Here is a 23,441-nt window from a genome sequence, read left to right on the forward strand (position 1 = left end):
AAACAAAAAAACAATTAAGTCTCTGATTCCTTCAGGGTTCAGGCAAAATAGGCGTGGACAAAGACAGCCACACCCAGGAGGAGGACGGCGTTGATGTTCATGACGTTTCTCCACAAGGGCTTCTCATATGTGTCTGAGAACTTCTGCCTCAGAGCTGCCTCCTCTTCTTTGGTCAGCTTGGGCCCTGTATTCTGCAAACCACACAATAAGCAGCATGCCCTCTTGAGACAGCCACGGGATTGCTCAGAATCTGAAACAGGAAACAGAATCAATACATCATCACCAAGGACAGGGACTGGACATCACTGTTGGTGCGAGTGTCAGGGGGACATCCATGGAAAAATATGTTTAAGTTTGATTATATGAAATAAAAATTCTGCCCTTCAGTCAGACTTTTAAAAATATATCCCAATGGTACAGCGGATCACATACAAAAAAGAGTTTTGTGCAAAGCTCTTCATGATAGATAGCACTGGAAAAATTAAGACTTTTTTTTATTTAAAGATTTATTTATTTTATGTATATGAGTATACTATAGCTGTACAGATGGTTGTGAGCCATCTTGTGGTTGCTGGGAATTGAACTCAGGACCTCTGTTTGCTCCAGCCCAAAGATTTATTTATTATTATATGAAAGTACACTGTAGCTGTCTTTAGACACACCAGAAGAGGGTGTCAGATCTCATTACAGATGGTTGTGAGTCACCATGTGGTTGCTGGGATTTGAATTCAGGACCTTCAGAAGAGCAGTCAGTGCTCTTAACCACTGAGCCATCTCACTACCACTAAGACATGTTATTAAACAGTAATCTATGAAAAGTAATTAAAGATAAAGCAGAAATCTGTGGAACACAGCACAAGTATTTTGGGTGTGGTGGTAGAAAGTACATGATCTTTGTGTCTAAAAGAGGCTGAAAATTAATGAAATACCCAACTATCATCTAACCTAATGTAGACATTGACTTTAATAGGGTAACCTCAAATAATGTAAATGGAAGGGTATACTAAGGGAAAGAGGTCACTGAAGAAGATAGAAAGATAAAAACGAAGAGAAAAACTTGAAAGTCAGTCCATTGATAACAAATCGACTAGCTTGGTCTGGAGGAGAAGATGTATCAGGGAGACTAGTGAGGGATGAGGGTGGAGAGGAGATTGTGTCAGACACTCAGGCATGACCAATCGAGACTGATCTGTTGAGCACAGTGTATAGAGATGAGGTAGTCTGTAATTGTTATTTTGGTAGCTGGCACTCAGTTTCATGGATAGATGATGGATGGATGGATAGATGGAAGGATGGATGGACAGATGGACTGGAGATGGATAAGTGGATCTCATATTGGATGATCATGTTGAGGACATGGTTTAAGTTTTTTAGTTATGTATATGTAAATCTCAGGAGCTGAATTTAGTGGTATTAAAAACAAACAGATATTACCTTCTTCAAGAGCACCACCAACTTCTTCTTGAGTTTCCTCTTCTTCTGCATCCAAGTCTATCCGTTCCTCTGTGTTGTTCCAAAGACTCCAGCACAGGCGGTACAGCTAAACAGAGACAATGCACAAGTTCACTAGTGATGGGGAGTCATTTACAATGATCCAATGATACCTCATTTAACGCACAGTTTTAAAAAACGTTATCTGTGCCAGGGCAGGATAGGTTAAAAGGAGAGATCTATAAACTGTCTCACCAAAACGCATCAACCATTTTGAATTATTTCTATTTTTTTTTTTAAAGATTTTTATTTATTTATTACATGTAAGTACACTGTAGCTGTCTTCAGACACACCAGAAGAGGGCACCAGATCTCATTGCGGATGGTTGTGAGCCACCATGTGGTTGCTGGGATTTGAACTCTGGACCTTCGGAAGAGCAGTCGGGTGCTCTTAACCACTGAGCCATCTCACCAGCCCTATTTCTATTTTTAATTCTAGTATTTGCTCACAACTCCAAGTAGTATTTGGAGACTCCTACTTCTGGGTTTCTGATACCAGAAGGGTACAGATTCAGCTGTCCTACAGAGACTCTCGGCTGCATTCACTATCCTATCTCTCGTGTGAGCAATACTGATTACGATACTGATTATTATTATTATTATTTATTTATTTATTCTTTTATGAGACAGGGTTTCTCTGTGTAGCCCTGGCTGTCCTGGAACTCACTCTGTAGACCAGGCTAGCCTCGAACTCAGAAATCCGCCTGCCTCTGCCTCCCCAGTGCTGGGATTAAAGGCGTGTGCCATCATGCCTGGCTTGATTAGTATTTTCTGATGTCTCACAGTTTGCCCCTTCTATTGGTAATTCTGTCAAAAATCACAGGCTGGGGCTGGGTGTGGTGGCACACACCTTTAATCCCAGCACTTGGGAGGCAGAGGCAGGTGGATTTCTGAGTTAGATGCCAGCCTGGTCTACAAAGTGAGTTCCAGGACAGCCAGGACTATACAGAGAAACCCTGTCTCGAAAAAAAACCAAACCAAACCAAACCAAACCAAAAAATAATAAAAAATAATAAAAAATCACAGGTTGGTTGTTTGATTTGTTTGTTTATTTTTTATTGAGACAGGGTTTCACTATTTTGCTCTGACTGTTCCAGAATTTACTAGATAGACCAGGCTAGCATTGAACTCTTAGAGATCAAACTGCCTCTGTCTCCTGAGTGCCACCAGCCCAACTCAGATTCATGTTTTAAGAGTTTTTTTCTATGCTTACACAAATGTATTTGTGTCCCTCTTTTTATATATCTAACAATGATAGTACGGCACATTATAATATTCTGCAGGCCTTTTTCCTGATTCAACCATGTTATGGACATTTAAATATATATTAGTGCTGCTTCATTATATTATTCTCTTAGTGATAAAAATATGATTGTTTTTGCTATGCAGAGAAAAATTTTCCCTAATTTGCATATATTTTAATAAGAAACTAACTGTATGCATTTTTTTACCCATAGGTATAAGAATTTAAAAATTGGCAACTACAAATTGCCCTCTTAGAGATCATAAGATTCACATATTCACCAACAATTGTGGATTGTGGGAATTTTCCCACTATCTTACCAACACTGAACATTATTTATACTCTTCTGGTCAATTTAAATATCATATTTCAAAAATGAACTCATCCCTGCTGCTGTGAGCATTTCATCTCCGTTTATGCTGTCGATATTTGATTTGCCCCTAAGCTGGCTCGGCCCATGTGCCTCTTCTGCTCTCTGGGGTTTCCTGGTCTCCTAGGCAACACTAGGTGCTGTCATTCTGGTATCCTGAAATGGTGGCGGTGGCCTGGAGATATCCCCCAGCCTTATTAGAGAGATTGTGAATTCCTGGTTCATTTCCTAATCTCACACATCTTTCTCTGTGGCTTGGCATATGTTAGGCGCAAAGCAGCCGTTTAGTGGATCCTAGCTCTAGTGTAAGTTACAATGTTTCCATCGTCTAAGTCTGGATAGCAGCTAACATTACTCACATGAACATCAGGAATCGGCTCCGTTAGGAAGGAGACTCCCAGGATTACTATTATGGACACAAAGAAGAGTATGATGGCAAAGTACATATAGTGCACTCCACAGATAATCTTGGGACAGTTACTGGGAGCCACGCAGCTGCCTGTTCCGTATACAAACTCAGCAATCAGGCGAATAAGGCCTACCACAAGTCCGAACATTAGCCCCCAGAATGCTCCCTGAAAAGAAAAGAAAAAAAAAAAAAGGTTACCGTCCTGCTTACTGGCTTCCTTCAGAGAAAGTCAAGAACACAAGTTTTCTTTGTTTCTCAGACACCAGAGCACTTTAAAACCTATTTATTTTGATTTATGTCTATGTGTATGTGCTTGCTTATTTGTATATGCACCACATGCATGAAATACCTGCAGAGGCCAAAAGAGGGAGCTAGATTCCCCCGAACCTCCTTACAGGTGTTTGAGAGCCGGTGTTAGAGCTGAAAACCAACCTGGGTTCTCTACAGGAGCAGTAAGTGCCCGTAACTTTTGAGCCATCCCTCCAGGTACACACCGTGCATTTCTTTCTACTTTATTCTATTCATTATTGACTAATGCTATTTGTATACACTTATGGGTAAGACTAGCTTATATTATGATGGACATATTACAGAATGATTGAAATTAATTTCCATATCTTAGATATCACATTTTGACGTTTTGAACCCCAGAACTATGTGGTCTACTCGGACTAAATCTCAATCTATAGATGCAAACACCTGCTATTTATTTTGCCAAACAAGGAGAACTATGACTCCCCCGATTTTCAGGGTTAATAGGAGGTAAGCTTGACAAGTCAAAGCTTTTCTATATTCTAGAGATCTATGGTTTTTGAAACACATACTCTCAGTTCTTCTCTCTGGAACTGGCACAGCATGGGGATTAGAAATAAGAGCTTTAGACTGTGGGAGACTACATCTGAATTTCAATGCCCCATTTACTAAGACATGGCAGACAGAACAGACATCACCTTCTCCATTTCTGTTTCTTTTTCTTTCTTTTTTTGTTGTTTTTTGTTTCTTGTTTTTCGAGACAGGGTTTCTCTGTGTAGCCCTGGCTGTCCTGGAACTCACTCTGTAGACCAGGCTGGCCTCGAACTCAGAAATCTGCCTGCCTCTGCTTCCCAAGTGCTGGGATTAAAGGCGTGCGCCACTACCACCCAGCTCCATTCCTATTTCTTACCAGAAGACTATTTTAACAGACTATCACTTCGCAAGAGCTGGTGGATTAAGATATAGTCCACAAGAATCAATCACTTATAGAAATCAACAACTTATAATAGGATCTAATGTATTTTAGGTAGTTCTAATGTGGTAGATTTTTAAAATTTTTTTCCTTCTTTTTTTTTTGTTTTTTTTGTTTTGTTTTTTTTTGAGACAGGGTTTCTCTGTATAGCCCTGGCTGTCCCTGAACTCAGAAATCAGCTTGCCTCTGCCTCCCAAAAGCTGGAATTAAAGGTGTGCACCACAACTGCCCAGTAGACTTTTTTTCTGGTACACATTTTACATATCTTCCATTTCCACTCTCTCAGCATTTAAATAAGGTAGGTACATGGTTGTTTCTATGTTACAGACTTGCTTGATTTACTTGATGTCAGTATTATTATATGGTAGAACTATGACTGGATGTTTGAGCCCTGTTTTGAAAAATAAGTGGTTTTTTTTTTTTTTTTTAAATACTTTACAATGAATGTACACAGTTTGTGAAAAATGTTAAGAGTTTAATATGATTGTGTGTTCCATCCATGGTCAGGTACTTTCGTGAGGATTATAAACTGTGGCTTACCACAAGTGAAGTTGAAATGGGCCTGAAGTGACAGACGTAGATTGGACAGCATGCATTCATTACTTTTGAGATGGGATGTCACTGTGTTGCCCAGGCTGGTCTTGAACTTCTAGTTTCAAGCTGTCTTTCTGTGGCAATCTCCTGCGTAATCTTCTGGAACTATGGGCATGAGCCACCGTGCTTAGCTAAAAAAATGCCCTTTTCAGTTCTAATTCCCCCCCATTCTCGCACGTGCACCCCTCAAGTTTCCCTTACCTGCTCATTGACCCTTTTGAAGAAGATAGCAAGCATGAAGACTGCGCCAAGGGGAGGCCCAAGGTAGCTAGAAACTGAGCCAATATAGTGGAAGAGCTGTCCATTCTGTGACGCCTGGACCAGTGGGACCCACAGGATGCTGACGGCGATTAGGACCATGCCAAATATCCTGCCAGGAAAACACCGTGATTTAAAGATTAATCAAAAGCAGTATGCCCGGCTCCCCCATTCCTGACAGGAACCTCCTGCTCTTCCATTTGATTTCCAGGGAAAGTCAAACTGCTTGGCCTTGCTGGGCCCATGCTGTGCCTAAAGAATATCAGGTAGTTAAAAGAGTCAACGAATAAACTTCTTTAAAAAATTAGCTGTAATTTCTTTTTTTTTTTATTCACGAGATTTGCTGTGTATTCATGAAATCAACTCAAATTGTAGCAACCGACTAGTACTTTTCAAGGTACACATGAATTAGAAACAAACCTGAAGCCACGCCTACCCACCGCTAATAACGTATATGATAAACACGGTAGAGTTTTCTTTTCCTTTTTCCCAGAGCGAGGGAGACCGAGTCAATTTACAGAGTCTAGAACGGAAATGTCAAACATCTCAGACGTGGTGTGTTGGGGTAAGAAACGGGAATGTATACTTCCTAACTCGAGTATTTCAACAGCTAAAATGAATTCGTTAAAATACTGTTTGGAGGTAAAAACAAAACAAAACAAAACAAACAAACAAACAAACAAAAGAACAAAACACATATCAGAGGTAGCTGTGGTCCATGGGAGATGAGTTGCCTTTTAAAACCCAGCGTCTTATAAGATTGTGAACAAGCAATTTACTAATCTGCGTGATCGCCTGAGCAGAGTGTGGTAGCAGTGGGGGGAGGGTGTGGATGTGTCACCAAGAGTCTGTCACAGGACAGAGGGACAAATGTCCCAGCCTTATGAACTGCTCTAATCTTACAACTATTGGGAAAACCGGACAGACAGTCTCAGTGTGATGCCTAAAGGTTTGACCACCCATCCCCACCACATGCTGTTATCATTGAAAAATAAGTCACACCCTCTGCCTCTCGTTCTGCCTCAGTGCCCCTGTCCCGTGTTCAACACAATCAAATTTCCTGTTGTAGGTAACCGAGCCTGCTTCTCTCCTTGTGGCTAATCCACTTAGCAGGTGTTGTCTCTCACAAGCTCCTCTGCGCTAATATGACTGTCTTGTTGACTGAAACACTACATCCCGGTCATTTACTCGGTACAAGCAGATGTCAAGCAGAAGACAGATGCTAACTGTCTATCCGGGGATCGCCGTACTAGTGGGTCACGTGAAGCTCAAGGCAAGCAGGAGGATAACAAGTAGGGAGATAGGAAAATGATTTGACTATTAAATACAACCCTAGACTCACGAATGCTGATCCTAGCAGTAGAATAGATTCCTTATTGTTCTTTCCCAGGAAGCCGAGGGGCTCCACACCACACCTACTTCAAACCACTTTAGGGACCTATATACATTGATATAACTTTTTATCCTGTTCTGAGTTTATTCCCAGAACTTGTGGCTACATGATTGAGGATGTTGTTGTTAATTATTTATTTTCCACACAAAATCATAAATCTCACTGAGAAATTTTTTAAAAAAGTTATTTTTCTTGTCTCTTTGTTATGAGAAATTGTAGGCTTTAGGCAACATAGGTAGAAAACTTGTTAACATAATCGCTGAAATGTTAACAGGACTTGTGCCTATGAGTCTGTGGGGTCTCTCTTCTCCCCAGGGGTCGTCGGCCACTGGTCGGCCAGCGAGGACAACGGAAGCAGTGGGGGTGCACAGGGTGGATCAGATGGACCCGGAGACCAATGCAGTGAGACAAACCTTCTCTTCCAGGAATAGGATACATAAGGGCTTCTAGGGGTACGGGTGGAGAGAGCTAATTGGCCATAATAATACATCACCTAATTACCGTGCTGTGGGAAGCCAGAGCCGAACTTGTGTGCTGAGTTATGCAGCTCTGCACAACGTCATTCTTCAGGTAAGGCCAGGCACCTGTGTTCAGGGATGCTCTCCAAAGGAAGTCAGGCAGAGAGAGGGAAGTCCCACTGAGAAAGGGAGTCCTTTTGGCACCAAGCTCAGAGAGCCATCGGTCATGGGAGACCTTGGACTTAACACCAGGGTTCCCCAACGTGAGTTTTTACTGGAACTATTCCTTCCTGAGCCCCCATGAAGTCTGGGTCACCAAGAAACTCAGGCCTTATTTCTCTGTCTCTGTCTGTTGTCAGGAGCCATCGTAGGACAAGCTAGTAATTAGCAGGTGATCTTCCTGAGACGGCTTTACTTTAGCTTATACCTACAACGAAGCTCCGATGGGCAAGGCCCGGGAGAAAATCATTTTAGGAAAGATTCCTGCTATTAATATGCTTTTCCTGTTATTATTAAACATATATAATAATCACTAGGTATTAGCCCACCCTTTTGAGCAGATCTCTGCAGCTCCACAAAAACGTACTATCTTGTAGTGATGCTATGTAGACAAATAGATGACTTCATAAGTCTTTTTTTTTTTTTTTTTNACTTCTTAAGTCTTAATGATGATCCTATAAGAATTCCTAAAATTAGCCAGGTGGTGGTGGCACACGCCTTTAATTCCAGCACTTGGGAGGCAGAGGCAGGCGGATTTCTGAGTTCGAGGCCAGCCTGGTCTACAAAGTGAGTTCCAGGACAGCCAGGGCTACACAGAGAAACCCTGTCTCAAAAAACAAACAAACAAACAAACAAAACAAAACAAAAAACCAAAAAAGAAAGAAAGAAAGAAAACAAAAACAAAAACAAAACAAACAAACAAAAAACCACCCCCCAAAAAACCAACCAAACAAAAAAGAATTCCTAAAATTATATCAGTGATTATTAAGCTCTTTTACATTGGGACTGCTATTAGATCCTTTTCTGATAGTCAAAGCTGCAATGAGAACTCTGTCAGTTTCCCACCAGTTAATTGCTCTTAGATAGTAACCAGACTTTCTCCTACTCAGAGCACATTCATTCTAAGAGGTTGTAAAGGAATTAACCAAAGGTCATAAAAAGGGAACTAATGATTTACTATAGGTGTAGGACAAAAGATAATTTTTTTAGTTTAAAGTTTCATTTATTACCATTTTTCTACTTTCATATTTTCTTTCTTTTTTTATTAGATATTTTCTTCATTTACATTTCAAATGCTACCCCAAAAGTCCCCTATACCCTCCCCTGGCCGTGCTCCCCAAACCACCCACTCCTGCTTCCTGGCCCTGGCATTCCCCTGTACTGGGGTATATAATCTTCGCAAGACCAAGGGCCTCTAATCCCATTGATGGCCAACTAGGCCATCCTCTGCTACATATGCAACTAGAGAAAAGATAAAATATTGACTGGGTTTATCTAGACAAAACTTCACTAATAACTTAGTTATGGTTTTAAACCTTCAGTGAACCTGTGCAGCTGAGACAGGTGGTGGATGCTTAGCCAGATAATTACTCCTAATGGATTTGCATGGAAACATTCCCCGTTGTAAACTTCTATTTCAATTTATGATTTGACTTTTTGTGTGAACTTGTGATGAACTTTGTAACATGTGATCATGTATTCTGAAAGATGTATAAGTACTGAGGACAAAGAGACAAGAAAAAGAATTTTTCCCTGGTCTTCCTTAGGATCTTTCTGTTTTCCCGTTATAGCTTTCCTAGAAAGCATTTTACCACTTAGTAGAAAACATTATAATCACTTTTCAAACTGTTCCTTTTTCTTCCCGTGACTTCTGACTAGCAGGCTGAAAGTTAGAGCAGCATAGTTCCTGCTGAGACAGAACAAAGGCCGCATCGCTTAATCCTCAGCTGTTAGGCTACAGGTGTGGATCGCCTAAGCCAGCAGCGTTTTACCCTTTGAAAGAGCAAGAAAGGTCTTTTTTTAGGGCTTTCTAGAAGTTATCATCAGCACTTCAGTGTAGTTAAAGAGCTAGAATGTCCAGAGACACTCAGACTTTAAAGCCATGCCAGAGTCCTACTCTGTGCCCCGTCTCTACCCTCTCCAGGCCGGAAGTCAGTCTCTCTCTCTCTCTGTCTTCCTCTCTCTCTCTCTCTCTCTCTCTCTCTCTCTCTCTCTCTCTCTCTCTCATACACACACACACACACACACACATACACACACACACACACTTCAATTGTAAAGAGTCAAGACCTGGAACTAGGGGCATTTTCGAGTTTGTATGCCAGGTGGTTAATGTGTTAATTATTGTTGCTCTTGCTGCAAAAGCACAATATTTTAGACACACACTGCATTCCCCTTGCAGCCAATGTGAATGTAAACTTGTTAAAGCTCTTCCAATGTCGCTCTTCACAGACACTGTACTCACGTGCCAGACACATAACTATATCTATACATACAGTGATTAAATGAATAAACTATCCCAGAACAATGCAACATGACTGGCCATGGAAGAATTAGAAATCCTACTGTGTTATTCTGGTTATCATATTTTTTAAAAAAAGATTTATTTATTATATGTAAGTACACTGTAGCTGTCCTCAGACACTCCAGAAAAGGGTGTCAGACCTCATTACGGATGGTTGTGAGCCACTATGTGGTTGCTGGGATTTGAACTTAGGACCTTCGGAAGAGCGGTTGGTGCTCTTAACGGCTGAGCCATCTCTCCAGCCCTGGTTATCATATTCTAACCTGGGAAGGTTTGAACTACCTGTCACATTACCAATAGCCATTGTTAGCTCTGGAAATGTGGAACCCAAGAAGAGGTTTTTGGTGTCCTAGTAATTTCTATTTCTTGACAAAAATTATGGTTATAGGATCATTCATTTAAAAAAAAAAAGATTTATTTAACTACTGAGCCATGTCTCCAGTCCCGAGTGTTCAGTTTTTAAAAACAAAACTTTGCTACATATTTATGTTTCATGTTCTCCTTCTGTGTTTCACACTTTAATTTTTAAAGCATTCTACAAAATGGCAGGCAGATTCTGCCTGAAAATTAAGTGAAGAAGAGGACCCCACGTTGGCTACTATTTCTTGTTTCCTTCCATCTCACTGTCTTCAAGGCCCCCAATCTCCCCAGGGTCTCCTAACTCTCCAAGCAGCCTCTTGGACTTTGTCTCTTCTTGAGGATCTGTCTCTGTCTAACATGGCTCAACTTTTAGTGAATGCAGTTGGTAAACTTCTCTGTGTAATGTGGATGAGGTAATTGATCATTTCCATATGGTACGCATAGAAATTGTTAAAGGAAAGACATTCAGCTATTAGACTTACATTGTGAGGTAGATCAGATTAAACACAGACTGAGTTTCCCCCAACCCCCACGGCTCACTCTGGCCCCACTTGCTCCTGCCCCACTCACTCCGGCCCCGCTCAATCTGGCCTATTTTTATTTATTATATATAAATATATTGTAGCTATTTTCAGACACCTCAGAAGAGGGCATCAGATGGGCATCACAGATGGTTGTGAGCCACCATGTGGTTGCTGGAATTTGAACTCATGACCTTTGGAAGAACAGTCAGTGCTCTTAACCACTGAGCCATCTTTCCAGCTCTCGGATGAGTTCTGTGAAGAGATGGTGTAGGGATAATGATAAGGGGAAGGAATGAATAACAATCAGACAGTGGAAGTCTGAAAAACTAAACTACTTCATTTAAAACTATGGCTATAATTTTTGTATCTGTGAAGAGAAAGGTTGAGTTGAACATCTCCTAATAAGTCTTCCCCATTGTAGAATCACATTTTCAGTTGCCTTCAGTCTAAGGGGCAGGGCTCTGTCGCTCCTGTCTATAGCCCCCTTCCTTGGGTAGGTTCTAGGCAGAGACCAGGTTCTCTCACCGTCCCGCTATCATGAGCTCTCTCTCCGATGCCTTCTTCCTTATCTTGGTGTACAGGTCGATGGTGAAGAGCGTGCTGGCGCTGTTGAAGATGGAGGTCAGAGAGCTCATGAGAGAAGCCAGCATGACTGACAGCATCAGGCCTCGCAGTCCTGGGGTCAGAGGGAGCAAGCTCTGGTTAGAGTGGATGTCATGGCTTGTGAGTGACTTGCTACATCAAAGAGCCAATCAAGGCTAAAACACTCATTTACAGAGTTATTAGCTACTGCAACGATCAGTGTGTATCATTGCTGAGTTTTCCTTGGAAATTCAATCAGTTAAAGCACACAAAATATTTAGAAAGTTATTGAAGCACAGTAAAGCTTCAATATGTGTTGGATACTGTGATTATTCATGTAAAGTGAATTCATCATTATAGAATGCAACAAGGTTTAATGAAATTCATCCTATTTGAATGTAAAAGATGTGGTAGTGAAATCCTTGACTTTTAATCTGGGAGTTTAATTTTAAAAATTCAGAGCTATCGTGTGGTTGGTTAGCTTCTCTGGCTTAAAATTAGCTTGAGAAATGTAAATATCTGGATTTGTAATACAAACATTTTCTGAGGTTCTTTCTCTGGTTCATTTCAGTACTCGCTTAAGAGCTAAATAGGGCGGGAGAGATGGCTCAGTGGTTAAGAGCACTGAATGCTCTTCCGAAGGTCCTGAGTTCAAATTCCAGGTGGCTCACAACCACCCGTAATGAGATCTGACGCCCTCTTCTGGTGCATCTGAAGACAGTGTACTCACATATAATAAAATAAAAATAAATAATAAAAATAAGAGCTAAATATTACTTAAAAGTTGTTGTGAATGGACCTGGTTTGTATGTTGTATGCTAACTCCGCTCCCCTGGAAGGGGCTGCAGACAAGGATTGAGTCGTACTCAGGTGACTCCTTGTGAACCAATCCCCTAATGAATAAAGGAGCCAATGACTGGGCAAGTAGGCAGGACTTCCGGGTTGGATGGGGGGAGAGAGGAAGCAGGAGAGAGTTATGTCTTTCTGGACTGGGGTAGTGTGAGGAGAAGATTTTAATTAGTAGTGTCTCCCAGTTTCAGTGGCAAATCCATTAGGATTCATCACCGGAGGATTTAGATTTAATATGGTTTACAAGATTAAGATTTTAATTGCTGAGCCCAGAAATTGAGTTACTGTCCTTTCTGAACAAAGTTTGTGTTCTTTCCTTTCATGAAGAGCCTGGTCCGGGTTCAAGAGAGAAAGGTACAGCAGCAAAGCGTGGGTTTGCCTAGGGTGCACCCCAAAGGCTGTGAGGGATTTGGAGTAGGGGTTGGTGTGGTAGCCACCCGCCAGTGGAAACTTAGCTAGCTGGATGGGGAAATCGTGGAGCTCTGAGTCAGAGTCTAAAGGTCACATTCTGGGAACCACTTTGCAAGAGAAGGAAGAACCCGGTACCATCTTTCTTTGGAGGAGAAACTCTTGGCTTTGTGAGAATTGGAGAACTACAGACCTAGTAGATGATACTGCTGAAAAACTTTTATGGGCAAAGCTGAAAGTTTTGAATCATTGTGAGAGCTTCACAACTCCTCTCCTCACCCCGTTAGTGATGGCTCCAGACCTCCTAGTACAGGGTAATGACATGCATTCCACCTTGAGTTTGTGAGTGCCTTAATTTTTTTTTAAAGATTTATTTATTATTATATCTAACTACACTGTAACTGTCTTCAGATGCACCAGAAGAGGGCATCAGATCTCATTATGGATGGTTGTGAGCCACCATGTGGTTGCTGGGATTTGAACTCAGGACCTTTGGAAGAGCAGTCAGTGCTCTTAACTGCTGAGCCATCTCTCTAGCCCTGATAGCATTGACCCTAAGCAATAGTCTATCAGAAATTAGCTCCTCTCTGCAATCTCCAAACCCAGCTATCATGTGACTGGGTGACTGGTAGACTGTGACTGATTCTCAAGGATCAGCTGATGAGTAGGACTGCATTAATGGAAGGATTGCCAGAATCTTTCCCCAATATATACCTCATGGCCCGTGTATCCCTCCAGACATGCTATGGATGGTTACTTACCATCAGGCATCAGCTCCAGCACCAAGGTGGGGTAGGCATAGTTGGTGCAGCCGACCGCAGTGCCACACTGTTTCTCACACTCAGAAGGTACAACGCAGGCCACCTTATCTGAGGGGAGACACAGTTCATTGAGCAGGATTCAACTAGGTAGATTCTGCACACGAGGGACAGAGGGAAGTTGCAAGATCATAGATGGGAGGAGCTATATTTATCTAGAAATTGGATGCTGAACTTTGAACTTGATACACTTATGCCTAGTTGGAAAGACACAGCCAATGTTGTGTGATGGGATTGGCCATAGACATGTGTCTTCTGTCCTTCAGAAATGGCTGGCTGTGTCTCCTCTACCTTTTCTAACCAAGAAAAAGTAATTTCTCAAGAAAAAAAAAAATCGGCAGTAGTTATCCTCACCTGACTTGGAAATTAATTTTCCCCAAACATTGACAACTGATCCAGTTTTAAAGTTCTCTCAGAGACCAAGATGTGCATGTGTGCCTCTAAGACCTTCTTGGTCAAAGATGTTGCTCCACCTGATCATGAGGTCAGTGTGGTGGTTCGAATATGCTTGGCCTAGAAGTGGCACTATTAGGAGGTACGGCCTTGTTGGAGTGGGTGTGTCCTTGTTGGAGGAAGCATGTCACAGTGAGGGCAGGCTTTGAGACCTAGCTGCCTGAAAGACAGTTGCCTTTGAAACAAGATGTAGAATTCTCATCTCCTTTTCCAGCACCATGCCTATCAGGATGCTGCCATACTTCCTGACTTGATAATAATGGACTGAACCTCTGAACCTATAAGCCAGCCCCCAATTAAATGTTGTCCTTTTAAAGAGTTGCCTTGGTCATGGTGTCTCTTCATAGCAATGGAAACCCTAAGACAGAAGTTGGTACCAGGGACTGGGGTATTGCTGTGACAGGCCTGACCATGCTTTTGTTTGGAGGAATGTAGATTTTGGGACTTTGGATTAGAAAGCAATGGAATGCTTTAAGAGGGACTTAATGGGCTATCCTAGTAGGAATATAGAAGGCATTCCTTGGTGCTGAGGCTGATTTGAACTCTGGAGACTGTTGCTATGTTTTGGTGAAGCTTCCTTCTTGAGTGTGGCTTGTAGGGAGAGGAAAACATCCTTCAACAAGTGTTAGAAGCCTTCACTTCAGCTAGGAGGAAAGCCTCAAAGCCCACTCACTCCCATAGTGACACACTTCCTCCAACGAGGCCACACCCACCGCAGCAAGGCCACACCCCCTAATAGTGCCACTCCTTGGGCCAAGCATATTCAAACCACCACAGTCAGCTATCAACATCCTTGCTCAGTCCCACCTCATCATCCAGGGAACTTCTGGGTTATCTTACATAAATCCATTCATAGGAACGGGATGTATAGTTTCAGAAGTCTGCAAGGAGCCTAGGACATGTACAGAAGTGATACAGAAGAGTGCTAAGTCTGCCGAATGTTCTTCTTCTGCCCCTTGTCTCAGGAGCGCCTCCCTCTGTTGGGAATCCGGCCCCCCAAATCGTGAATCTGTGTGTCCGAATGCTGAAGGTCCTTGTCTCCAATTGGTTCTTGGTCAATCAATAAAGGGCCAACAGCCAATGGCTGGGCAGGTATACTGAAGGCAGGACCTATAGATTTGTGTGGGCTAGGAACTAGAGAAGGAAGGAGAGGGGATTGCCATGATTTGGGGGAGAAGGATGGGACATGACAACTGCAGCAGATAAAGCTAACAGCCATGTGGAAATTCAGATAAGCAGCCACTGGCCACTGCCCCAATTGGGCCTGGGGTAGCATGGAAAGGTTTAGGAGTCTCAGGAGTACCAGAGGGGAGCATTTGCCAGCCAGGAAAGATTTAGGAGTGCCCAGCCTTTGAGTCCATCAGGACATGTCAAAAATTAACTGATACGGGCTAGAGAGATGGCTCAGTGATTAAGAGCACTGGCTGCTCTTCCAGAGGTCCTGAGTTCAATTCCCAGCAACCACATGGTGGCTCACGACCATCTGTAATGGGATCTGATGCCCTCTTCTGGTGTGTCTGAAGACAGTGACAGTGTACTCATATACATACAATAAATAAATGTTAAAAAAAGAAAAGTTTCGTATGCCCATGGCTCGCCTGTGTACAGAATGCGGCTGATCATCCCCGGCATCACCATGAGGAACATGGGCAGCAGCTTCAGGTATCCACACAGGATGCAGGCGGCCTTCACGTGGGACATGTTCTTACCACATAAGCAGCGCTGTACGATGACCTGCCGGGGAAACACAGCATATTAGTGCAACAATCTGCTAGTGACTTTAAAGCGGATGAGAATACATTTTCAAGGCTTCATATTATATATAATAAGAACTTATATGGTTAGGGCTGAAGGCATGGCTCAGCAGCGGAAAGCTCTTGATATTGTTTATGCAGAGGACCAGGGTTCAGTTCCCAGCAGCCATAAACATCTATAAGTCCAGTTTTGGAAGAATCTAATACCCTCTTTTGATCTCCATGGACACAAGGCACACGGATTGTGCACATACTTACATGTAGACAAAACACTCATATGCATAGAATTAAATTAAATTAAAATCACTTTAAAAAGGTATGGTTAGTGGAAACAAATGGGCTTATAGCAGTATCAGGATTTATATAACTACTTAATTTGCAGTGTTTAAGCCCTGTAAACCTCCTGTTTCTCAGCTCTAAAGTAGAAATATCTCTCATAGGGCTTCCCGGACATTTTATACAAATGTATAAAATGCATTCATGACCCTTATCACATGGAAAGTAATGTACATTATCTATTATTGAAGCATGGTTATCACACCCAGATTGCAACACAGTAGGGCAGCATGCTCCTCAAGCCACTTCTGGTGCTGCCACAGCTGTGTGTTCTTGTCTTGAATGTTGTATATACATATTCTTAACATCTTCCTCGTTATTATCAGGTAACTTACTTCTAGTGGGGCAAGCCCATTCCCATGGAAACACCATAATTAGGAAGTCATGAAAATAGAACCTTGAGGCATTCATTTCTAGAATTCTTCAGACTATTCTGAGAACTCATCTAGTTAGGAATTAAAAGTGATAGAATTGGCTTGGTCCTGAGGGGAGGGATTTGATGGAGACATCCCATTTAGGGCCGAGTGTGCCAAGGTCTCTCACTCTCTGCACATTGTCTGGCTGTGGTCTCCATATTCCCATCTGCTTCAGGAGGAAGCTTCTGATGATAGCTGTGAGATACACTGATCTATGAGTACAGCAGAATATTCTCAGGAGTTATTGTATTGCTAGATTTTTTTTCTTTTTTCTTTTTTCTTAAGTTTTAGTGGAACAGTAGTAGTATTTGGTTTTACCCCAGGTCCCTGGATTGTCCAGTCTTAGGTTCTTGGCCACTCAACTATGGTCAGTTGTGGGTTCCATCTCATGGTGCGGGCCTTAAATCAGATCTTGGTTGGTTACTTTCACAAATTCTGTTCCACTACTGCACTAGCATATCTTGCTGGTAGGTGACCATTGTAGAGCAAAGGGTTCGCAACTAGGTTGGTGTTTACCTTTCTCTGGTATTGTACCTTCCAGTATCATGTGCATTAGTTTGTAGGGGTGAAGGTTAGACACCAGTTCACCTTCTCTGTTCATTGAGGTGTATAGATGTTGTCATCAGCAAAAGACTCTTACCATCAGTTTGTATAGAACAAGCAATACTCTTGGATGTAGCCTGGGTTGTTTGTGGGTTCCCAGAAATACTTGAGCCATTCCTAGTTTGCTCTTATTGTTTCCTGTTTGATGTGTGTCTTAGGGTTTTACTGCTGTGAACAGACACCATGACCAAGGCAAGTCTTATAAATACAACATTTAATTGGGGCTGGCTTACAGGTTCAGAGGTTCAGTCCATTATTTATAGCTTTTTGACGAAGCTCTATATGTATTTTCATGGTGACTTTGATAATTTACATTCTCAACTACAGCTTATAAGGGCTACTTCCCCTGCCACTCCAAAGGTCATCTCTAGGATGTATTGTTTTCCTGGTGAGAGCCTTTCTTATCGTAAGGTGGTAGAAAATTGCATTTCCCTGACAATTAAGAATATTGAACTTTCCCCCAGTATTTATCATCCATCTGTGTTTCTTTTCCAGCCCAAAGATTTATTTATTATACATAAGTACACTGTAGCTGTCTTTAGACACACTAGAAGAGGGCATCAGATCTCATTATGGATGGTTGAGAGCCACCATGTGGTTGCTGGGAATTGAACTCAGGACCTCTGGAAGAGCGTCAGTGCTCTTAACTGCTGAGCCATCTCTCCAGCCCCCTCCATCTGTGTTTCTTATTTTGAGAACTTGTTTACCTGTTTGAGATCTTGTTATTTTGGAGCTTTGTTTGTTTACTTGGCTTATTTTTATTTTATTTTATTTTTTTCCTTTGTGTATTTTAGGTATTCATGCCCCTGCCAGAATGGTAACTGACGAAGACTTTCTCTTGTTATATCTTTTTTTTTTTTTTTTTTTTTTTTTTTTTTTTTATATGTAAGTACACTGTAGCTGTCTTCAGACACTCCAGAAGAGGGCGCCAGNTCTCATTNCGGATGGTTGTGAGCCACCATGTGGTTGCTGGGATTTGAACTCTGGACCTTTGGAAGAGCAGTCGGGTGCTCTTACCCACTGAGCCATCTCACCAGCCCTCTCTTGTTATATCTTATCTTTCTTCACTATGGCAATTGTTTCCCTGCTGTGAAATAAAGTCTTTTAATGTCACACAGTCTTATTTTTCAATTCTTGCTGATATTTCTTGGACTACTGCAGACCCATTAGATGGTGGTTCTCAACCTGTGGGTTGCGACCCCTGGCAATCAGCTCTCTCCAAAATGATTTACATTATGATTCATAACAATAGCAAAGTTACAGTTAGGTAACAGCAATGAAAATAATTTGATGGTGGGGGGGTCACCCCAACATTAGAAACTGTGTTAAAGGGTCGCAGTGTTAGGAAGGTTGGGAACCACTGTTCTAGAAAGAGTCTATTATCTAAATTTTGACAATAAATAAAATTTTCCTACATTTTTCTCCAGGAGTTTTCCCCCTTTAGTTTTGGAAGGATTTGGCGATTTCACTTCTATCCTACATCTGTGAACAAAACAGCAAGATTTCACACTGATTTCTTACAAGCTAAGAACAAAAGACAGTGAGTGTTACAAAGAATCAAGGGGCACCAGAACTGAAAGGCAGGGGTGGGGGAGGGGGGGGAGGAGGTTCCTGCCCAAGGGCAGTCCACAGAAATTATCTGGAGACTCGACTCCTTTACTTATGATGTTCTTGGTTGATTTAGCATTTTTGAACATAAAAATCTTATTTTCTTCTGCTTTTTAGGAGTTCCATTAAAAACCCAGTTCAGCCTCAGGGTTCCATCACACTGTGGAAAGCTCCTTTTCTTTGCAGCTTCTAATATTTTGTCTTTACATTTATGTTTTGACAGTTTGACTGTAACATGTCTTCGTGTGAACAGCTTTTGAAGCATCCCATTAGTGTGGACAGCTTTTCTTTTTTTTTTTTTTTTTTGGTTTTTCGAGACAGGGTTTCTCTGTGTAGCCCTGGCTGTCCTGGAACACACTCTGTAGACCAGGCTGTTCTGGAACTCAGAAATCCACCTGCCTCTGCCTCCTGAGTGCTGGGATTAAAGGCGTGCGCCACCACGCCCAGCGGTTTTTTTTTTGTTTTTTTTTTTCTGCTTGGTATATCTGCTGCTGAATTCCTCCATTGACTTTTTAATATCTCCTTCCCCTAGCTGACTTGTTACTTTTAAATATCTTGTATCTCTTGTGAAGTTCCCAGTCTGTCAATATATTGCCTTCCTCACCTCCCTGAGTTTGGCTGTAAGCATCCTTTTGAACACTATGTTAGGTAAATCTCTTATCTCCATTTCATTATGGAGAGTTTACGGGGATTTTAATTACTGTCAGTTGGAATAGATTTTCCAGTTTCTACATGTTTTTTTTTCAATCCCTCTCTGTGCATTTCTGTATATTAAATAAAGGAGTTGGGTATCCAGATTTCTGTGGGCTGTTCTTGGGTAGGAGTCTCTCTCTCTCTGTCTCTCTGTCTCTCTCTCTCTCTCTGTCTCTCTCTCTCTCTCTCTGTCTCTCTCTCTCTCTCTCTCTCTCGTCTCTGTGTCTCTGTCTCTCTTTGTTTGTCTCTCTGCCTTTCAGTCCAGGTGCCTCTTGATTAAAAAAAAAAAAAACCACTGTGTTTTGTTCTTAGCAGTTTGTAAGAAATCACAGTGTGGGGCTGGAGAGACGGCTCAGTGGTTAAGAGCACTGACTGCTCTTCCGAAGGTCCTGAGTTCAAATCCCAGCAACCATATGGTGGCTCACAACCATCCGTAATGGGATCTGACGCCCTCTTCTGGTGTGTCTAAAGATAGCTATAGTGTACATATGTATAATAATAAATAAATCTTTGGGGGCTGGTGAGATGGCTCAGTGGGTAAGAGCACCCGACTGCTCTTCCAAAGGTCCACAGTTCAAATCCCAGCAACCGCATGGTGGCTCACAACCATCCGTAACGAGATCTGGTGCCCTCCTCTGGAGTGTCTGAAGACAGCTACAGTGTACTTACATATAATAAATAAATAAATCTTTAAAAAAAAATAAATAAATCTTTGGGCCAGAGCGAGCAGAGGTCCTGAGTTCAATTCCCAGCAACTACGTGATGGCCCACAACCATCTTTACAGCTACAGTGTACTCATATACATAAAATAAATAAATCTTTAAAAAAAGTCACAGTGTGAGGTCTTGCTATTTTCTTTACTAAGAAGTGGAGTCTCCTACTCTGACACATGATTGATGATGCCACAGCTCTGTTAAAAAAAATACTGCGAGGGTGTTCCACCAATCTGCAGGTGTTTTGATGCATAATGAGTAGTGATTACCAAGAAACTTTAAGGTAAAAATGAGAATTGTTCATCGAAAAGAGAAAGCCACAACACACAGTCACACATGCCGCATGTGCGCAGAGCCAAAACGTGTATGTATGTGTGTATGTGATAGCAAATAACTACTTCTATATAATGACAAAAATTGTAAACTAAATGCTCTAAAATTGTAGTCAAGGTGTGTAGAAAGGTCGGAACAACAGAAGATCAGGAACTGAAGAAGGAAAGCTAAATTCTCAACTAAGAGAAAAACACTAAAACTAGAAAGTCTAAAGAGAGACTTAATATAAACCTTTGAATTATTTGGGGTCCAATTAAGTTTAAGACCCTGAATGGTGTGTCACTCTACACTTGGTGAGTGTCTATTTCTACTGCTGTCAAAAATTATATCAATTCTGATGTGTCACAGAATATACCAGTTGCAGTGGTTTAAATACTAGAAATGACATCCAAATAAACCTTAACTGAAAGAGCTGAATGTGTCTCTGAGGTGTGGGGGGGGCACAGTGTGCTGAGGAGGGACAAGACAAGACATAGAAAAGTGTCTGACACTTTAAATATTGTTAATGTGTACAAAATAGAAGAAGCTAGATGCTTCTACATCAAACAAGAAAAATAAAAACACAATCACACGTGCAAATGTCCATGCTCACCTGATCGGCACACCAGTACCAGATGGCTAAAATGGTCATTCCAAATATCAGTCCCGGCCATGGAATGTCTCCAGTGACTGGATCTCGGAAGATGTGGAAAGAGTCGGGCTGGGGAGTGTAGCACTTGGGGCTGATGGTCAGGTTGTCCCCCTCCACTATAGAGGGGATGGCGTTCATATACTTCTCTGTAAAGCTCTCGTAGCCTCCGACTTCAGCAAATGCTAGAAAGACATCAGAAAGAGTGTGTGAGACTGCATGCTCACAAGCACTCCATTGCAGTGAAGGTACTTGAATGCTTCCTATTAGCATGGTCATGACTTCAGTACCTTCCCCAATGGTCCAAGCATGCCTTTGGGATTGTCCATGATAGATTATTGGCTTCCACTGAGTACTCAAAGAAAATAATTCCTTAATATTGTTTCTTTCTTATTTCTTAAGAAAATCACTTAGCAAAGTGATGAACTCATACACTAAAAAAAAAAACCTTATGCAACTCAATTAAGGTTGCCACTTAATAACATTTGCCTAGTACCAAACTCTGTCCATCTCATTAGACTGTTCACAGTTACAAAATGGCCATTTAGAAGCAACGAAACTTTGTTATGGTTTTACACTTTCTCTGTCAATTACATTTTTACTCAACACACACACACACACACACACACACATTCATACATACACATTCATACATAAACATTCATACATACACTCATACACACACTCATACACACATTCATACATACTTACATGCATGCACAGACACACAGGTGCACACACAAACATGTATGCATATGCATGCGCGCGCGCACACACACACACACACACACACACACACTTACAACCATGACAGCTAAAACCAGAAAAAAGTATCTTTCTATCCTCTCACGCCTGTGTTCTGTGCTTTCTACCACTGATGTAACACCCCTTTCTCCATCCTTTTCCATATGTTATGCTCTATCCACTTTTACAGTGTTTCCATACACACATGCATAAATCACAGGCTGGGATCTTCACTGAGGGAGAAAGTGAGATGCTTGTTTTCTGTTTGATTTTTCCAAGTTTCAGTCACTTTGCTGAGTGTCATATTTTCTTTGGCCGCCCACTTTTCTGCAAATTTCATGGTAAAGTAGGAGAACAGACATCATTTTTAAAAGAACAGATGTAAATGGCTTCCATTCCTGCCTTGAAGCCCTAGTGATATAGGCTTTATTGTAGTCTGGTTTCCTTGTTCAAAACCAAGTGGGAACTACGATTTTATACGAATAAGTGTGAGAAGAAAAAAAAAAAAAGGCAGAGGCCTCTGGATTAGGATGGAAAGGGGGTGGGGGAAGGAGAGATAGAGAGACAGAGAGGGACACACAGGGAGACACACTGACACACAGAAAGTGCGACAGAGAAAGAGACATGGAGTAAGAGAAAAGGAGTGAGAGTGGGATGGGGAGAGAGACACACACAGAGAGGGAGACATGGAGAAATACACACAGAGAGACACACAGAGGGACAGTCATAACACACAAAGAGAAATACACACACACACACACACACACACACACACACACACAGAGGTTGGATGGTAAAACCATGCCAGGAAGTTTGGTAAGGTAGAGCAGGTTGAGACCTGGAGACTGGGTGGGCACACACCTAAGACTTAGGCGACTCCCTGCTTCCTGCCAGATCCCTGACCTGGAACACATGCCATGCTTCTCACATAAAAGAAACGTGTCCTATGGTCACATAGGCCTAAAACAGTTCTCCATGCTAATGAGGTGCATAGAGGCCCAGAAGGCTTGGCCAATAAGCTTCCTTTCCCAGACATCCCTCCCTGCAGAGGGTATTTAATCTCAGACCCCACCCCCCATCCCCAGAAGTGGGTGTGGAATGTTATGCATCCATTTTCTGCCATGAACAACCAATAAACTGTTTAGAACTACGGCCTGTCTCTTTCACCTAGATCCGCCATGGTGAGCCATGGAGAAGGCCTTCAACTACAGAGCCACAGCTTAATTCTCCCATCCGAGGCCTCTCTGTGCTCCCAGTCACAACCACCACCAAGCCTGCCTCTGCCAAGCTAAGGACAACCACTGCTGGGACAAGCTGGAGCTCCCCTTACTCCTGGCCCTGGGCTAGATGCTGTGCCCAACCCGTGACCCTGACTCTGTTATCGGCTCTTCCATGACTCCCAGCAGTGCCTGGATATCCAAGAGTCAGAGAACCCCACAGCCTGGGGCCTCTTCTCAGGTCCAGTGAACTCCACATCTCAGACTGTGTTTTCCCATCCCTAGAGCAGTGTCCTGAGCAACTCCTGACAACCTAGCACTAGCCTGGGCATCAGCGTGGTATAAGTGTGGTCAAACTCTCCGAGTTCTGACTCCCCAAGTGGCCATGCTCAGTGGTGGGGTGGGTGCAGACTGCAGAGTCCCCCTCCCTTTTTTT

The 23,441-nt window shown here is 42.2% G+C and overlaps 1 protein-coding gene across 2 annotated transcripts in view; it reads right to left on the minus strand.

The window, feature by feature from the left end:
* Window positions 1–10: 10 nt before the first annotated feature.
* The window catches only part of LOC110303161 (solute carrier family 5 member 4-like), a 54,772-nt gene continuing 31,341 nt past the window's right edge, over window positions 11–23,441 (minus strand). The window contains exons 8-15 of one of the 2 annotated variants that reach the window (XM_021174131.1): window positions 21,009–21,229; window positions 15,558–15,693; window positions 13,450–13,557; window positions 11,375–11,525; window positions 5,534–5,702; window positions 3,464–3,679; window positions 1,435–1,540; window positions 11–250 (exon numbers count right to left, since the gene is read on the minus strand). In XM_021174131.1, the coding sequence (XP_021029790.1) occupies window positions 39–250; window positions 1,435–1,540; window positions 3,464–3,679; window positions 5,534–5,702; window positions 11,375–11,525; window positions 13,450–13,557; window positions 15,558–15,693; window positions 21,009–21,229 (1,319 nt within the window). In that variant the 3' untranslated portion in view covers window positions 11–38. Of the gene's footprint in view, window positions 251–1,425; window positions 1,541–3,463; window positions 3,680–5,533; window positions 5,703–11,374; window positions 11,526–13,449; window positions 13,558–15,557; window positions 15,694–21,008; window positions 21,230–23,441 lie in introns of both variants that reach the window. The other variant, XM_021174132.1, reaches the window with a different exon arrangement.

Source organism: Mus caroli, chromosome 10, assembly GCF_900094665.2.
Source record: "Mus caroli chromosome 10, CAROLI_EIJ_v1.1, whole genome shotgun sequence".
NCBI classification, from domain to species: Eukaryota; Metazoa; Chordata; class Mammalia; order Rodentia; family Muridae; genus Mus; species Mus caroli.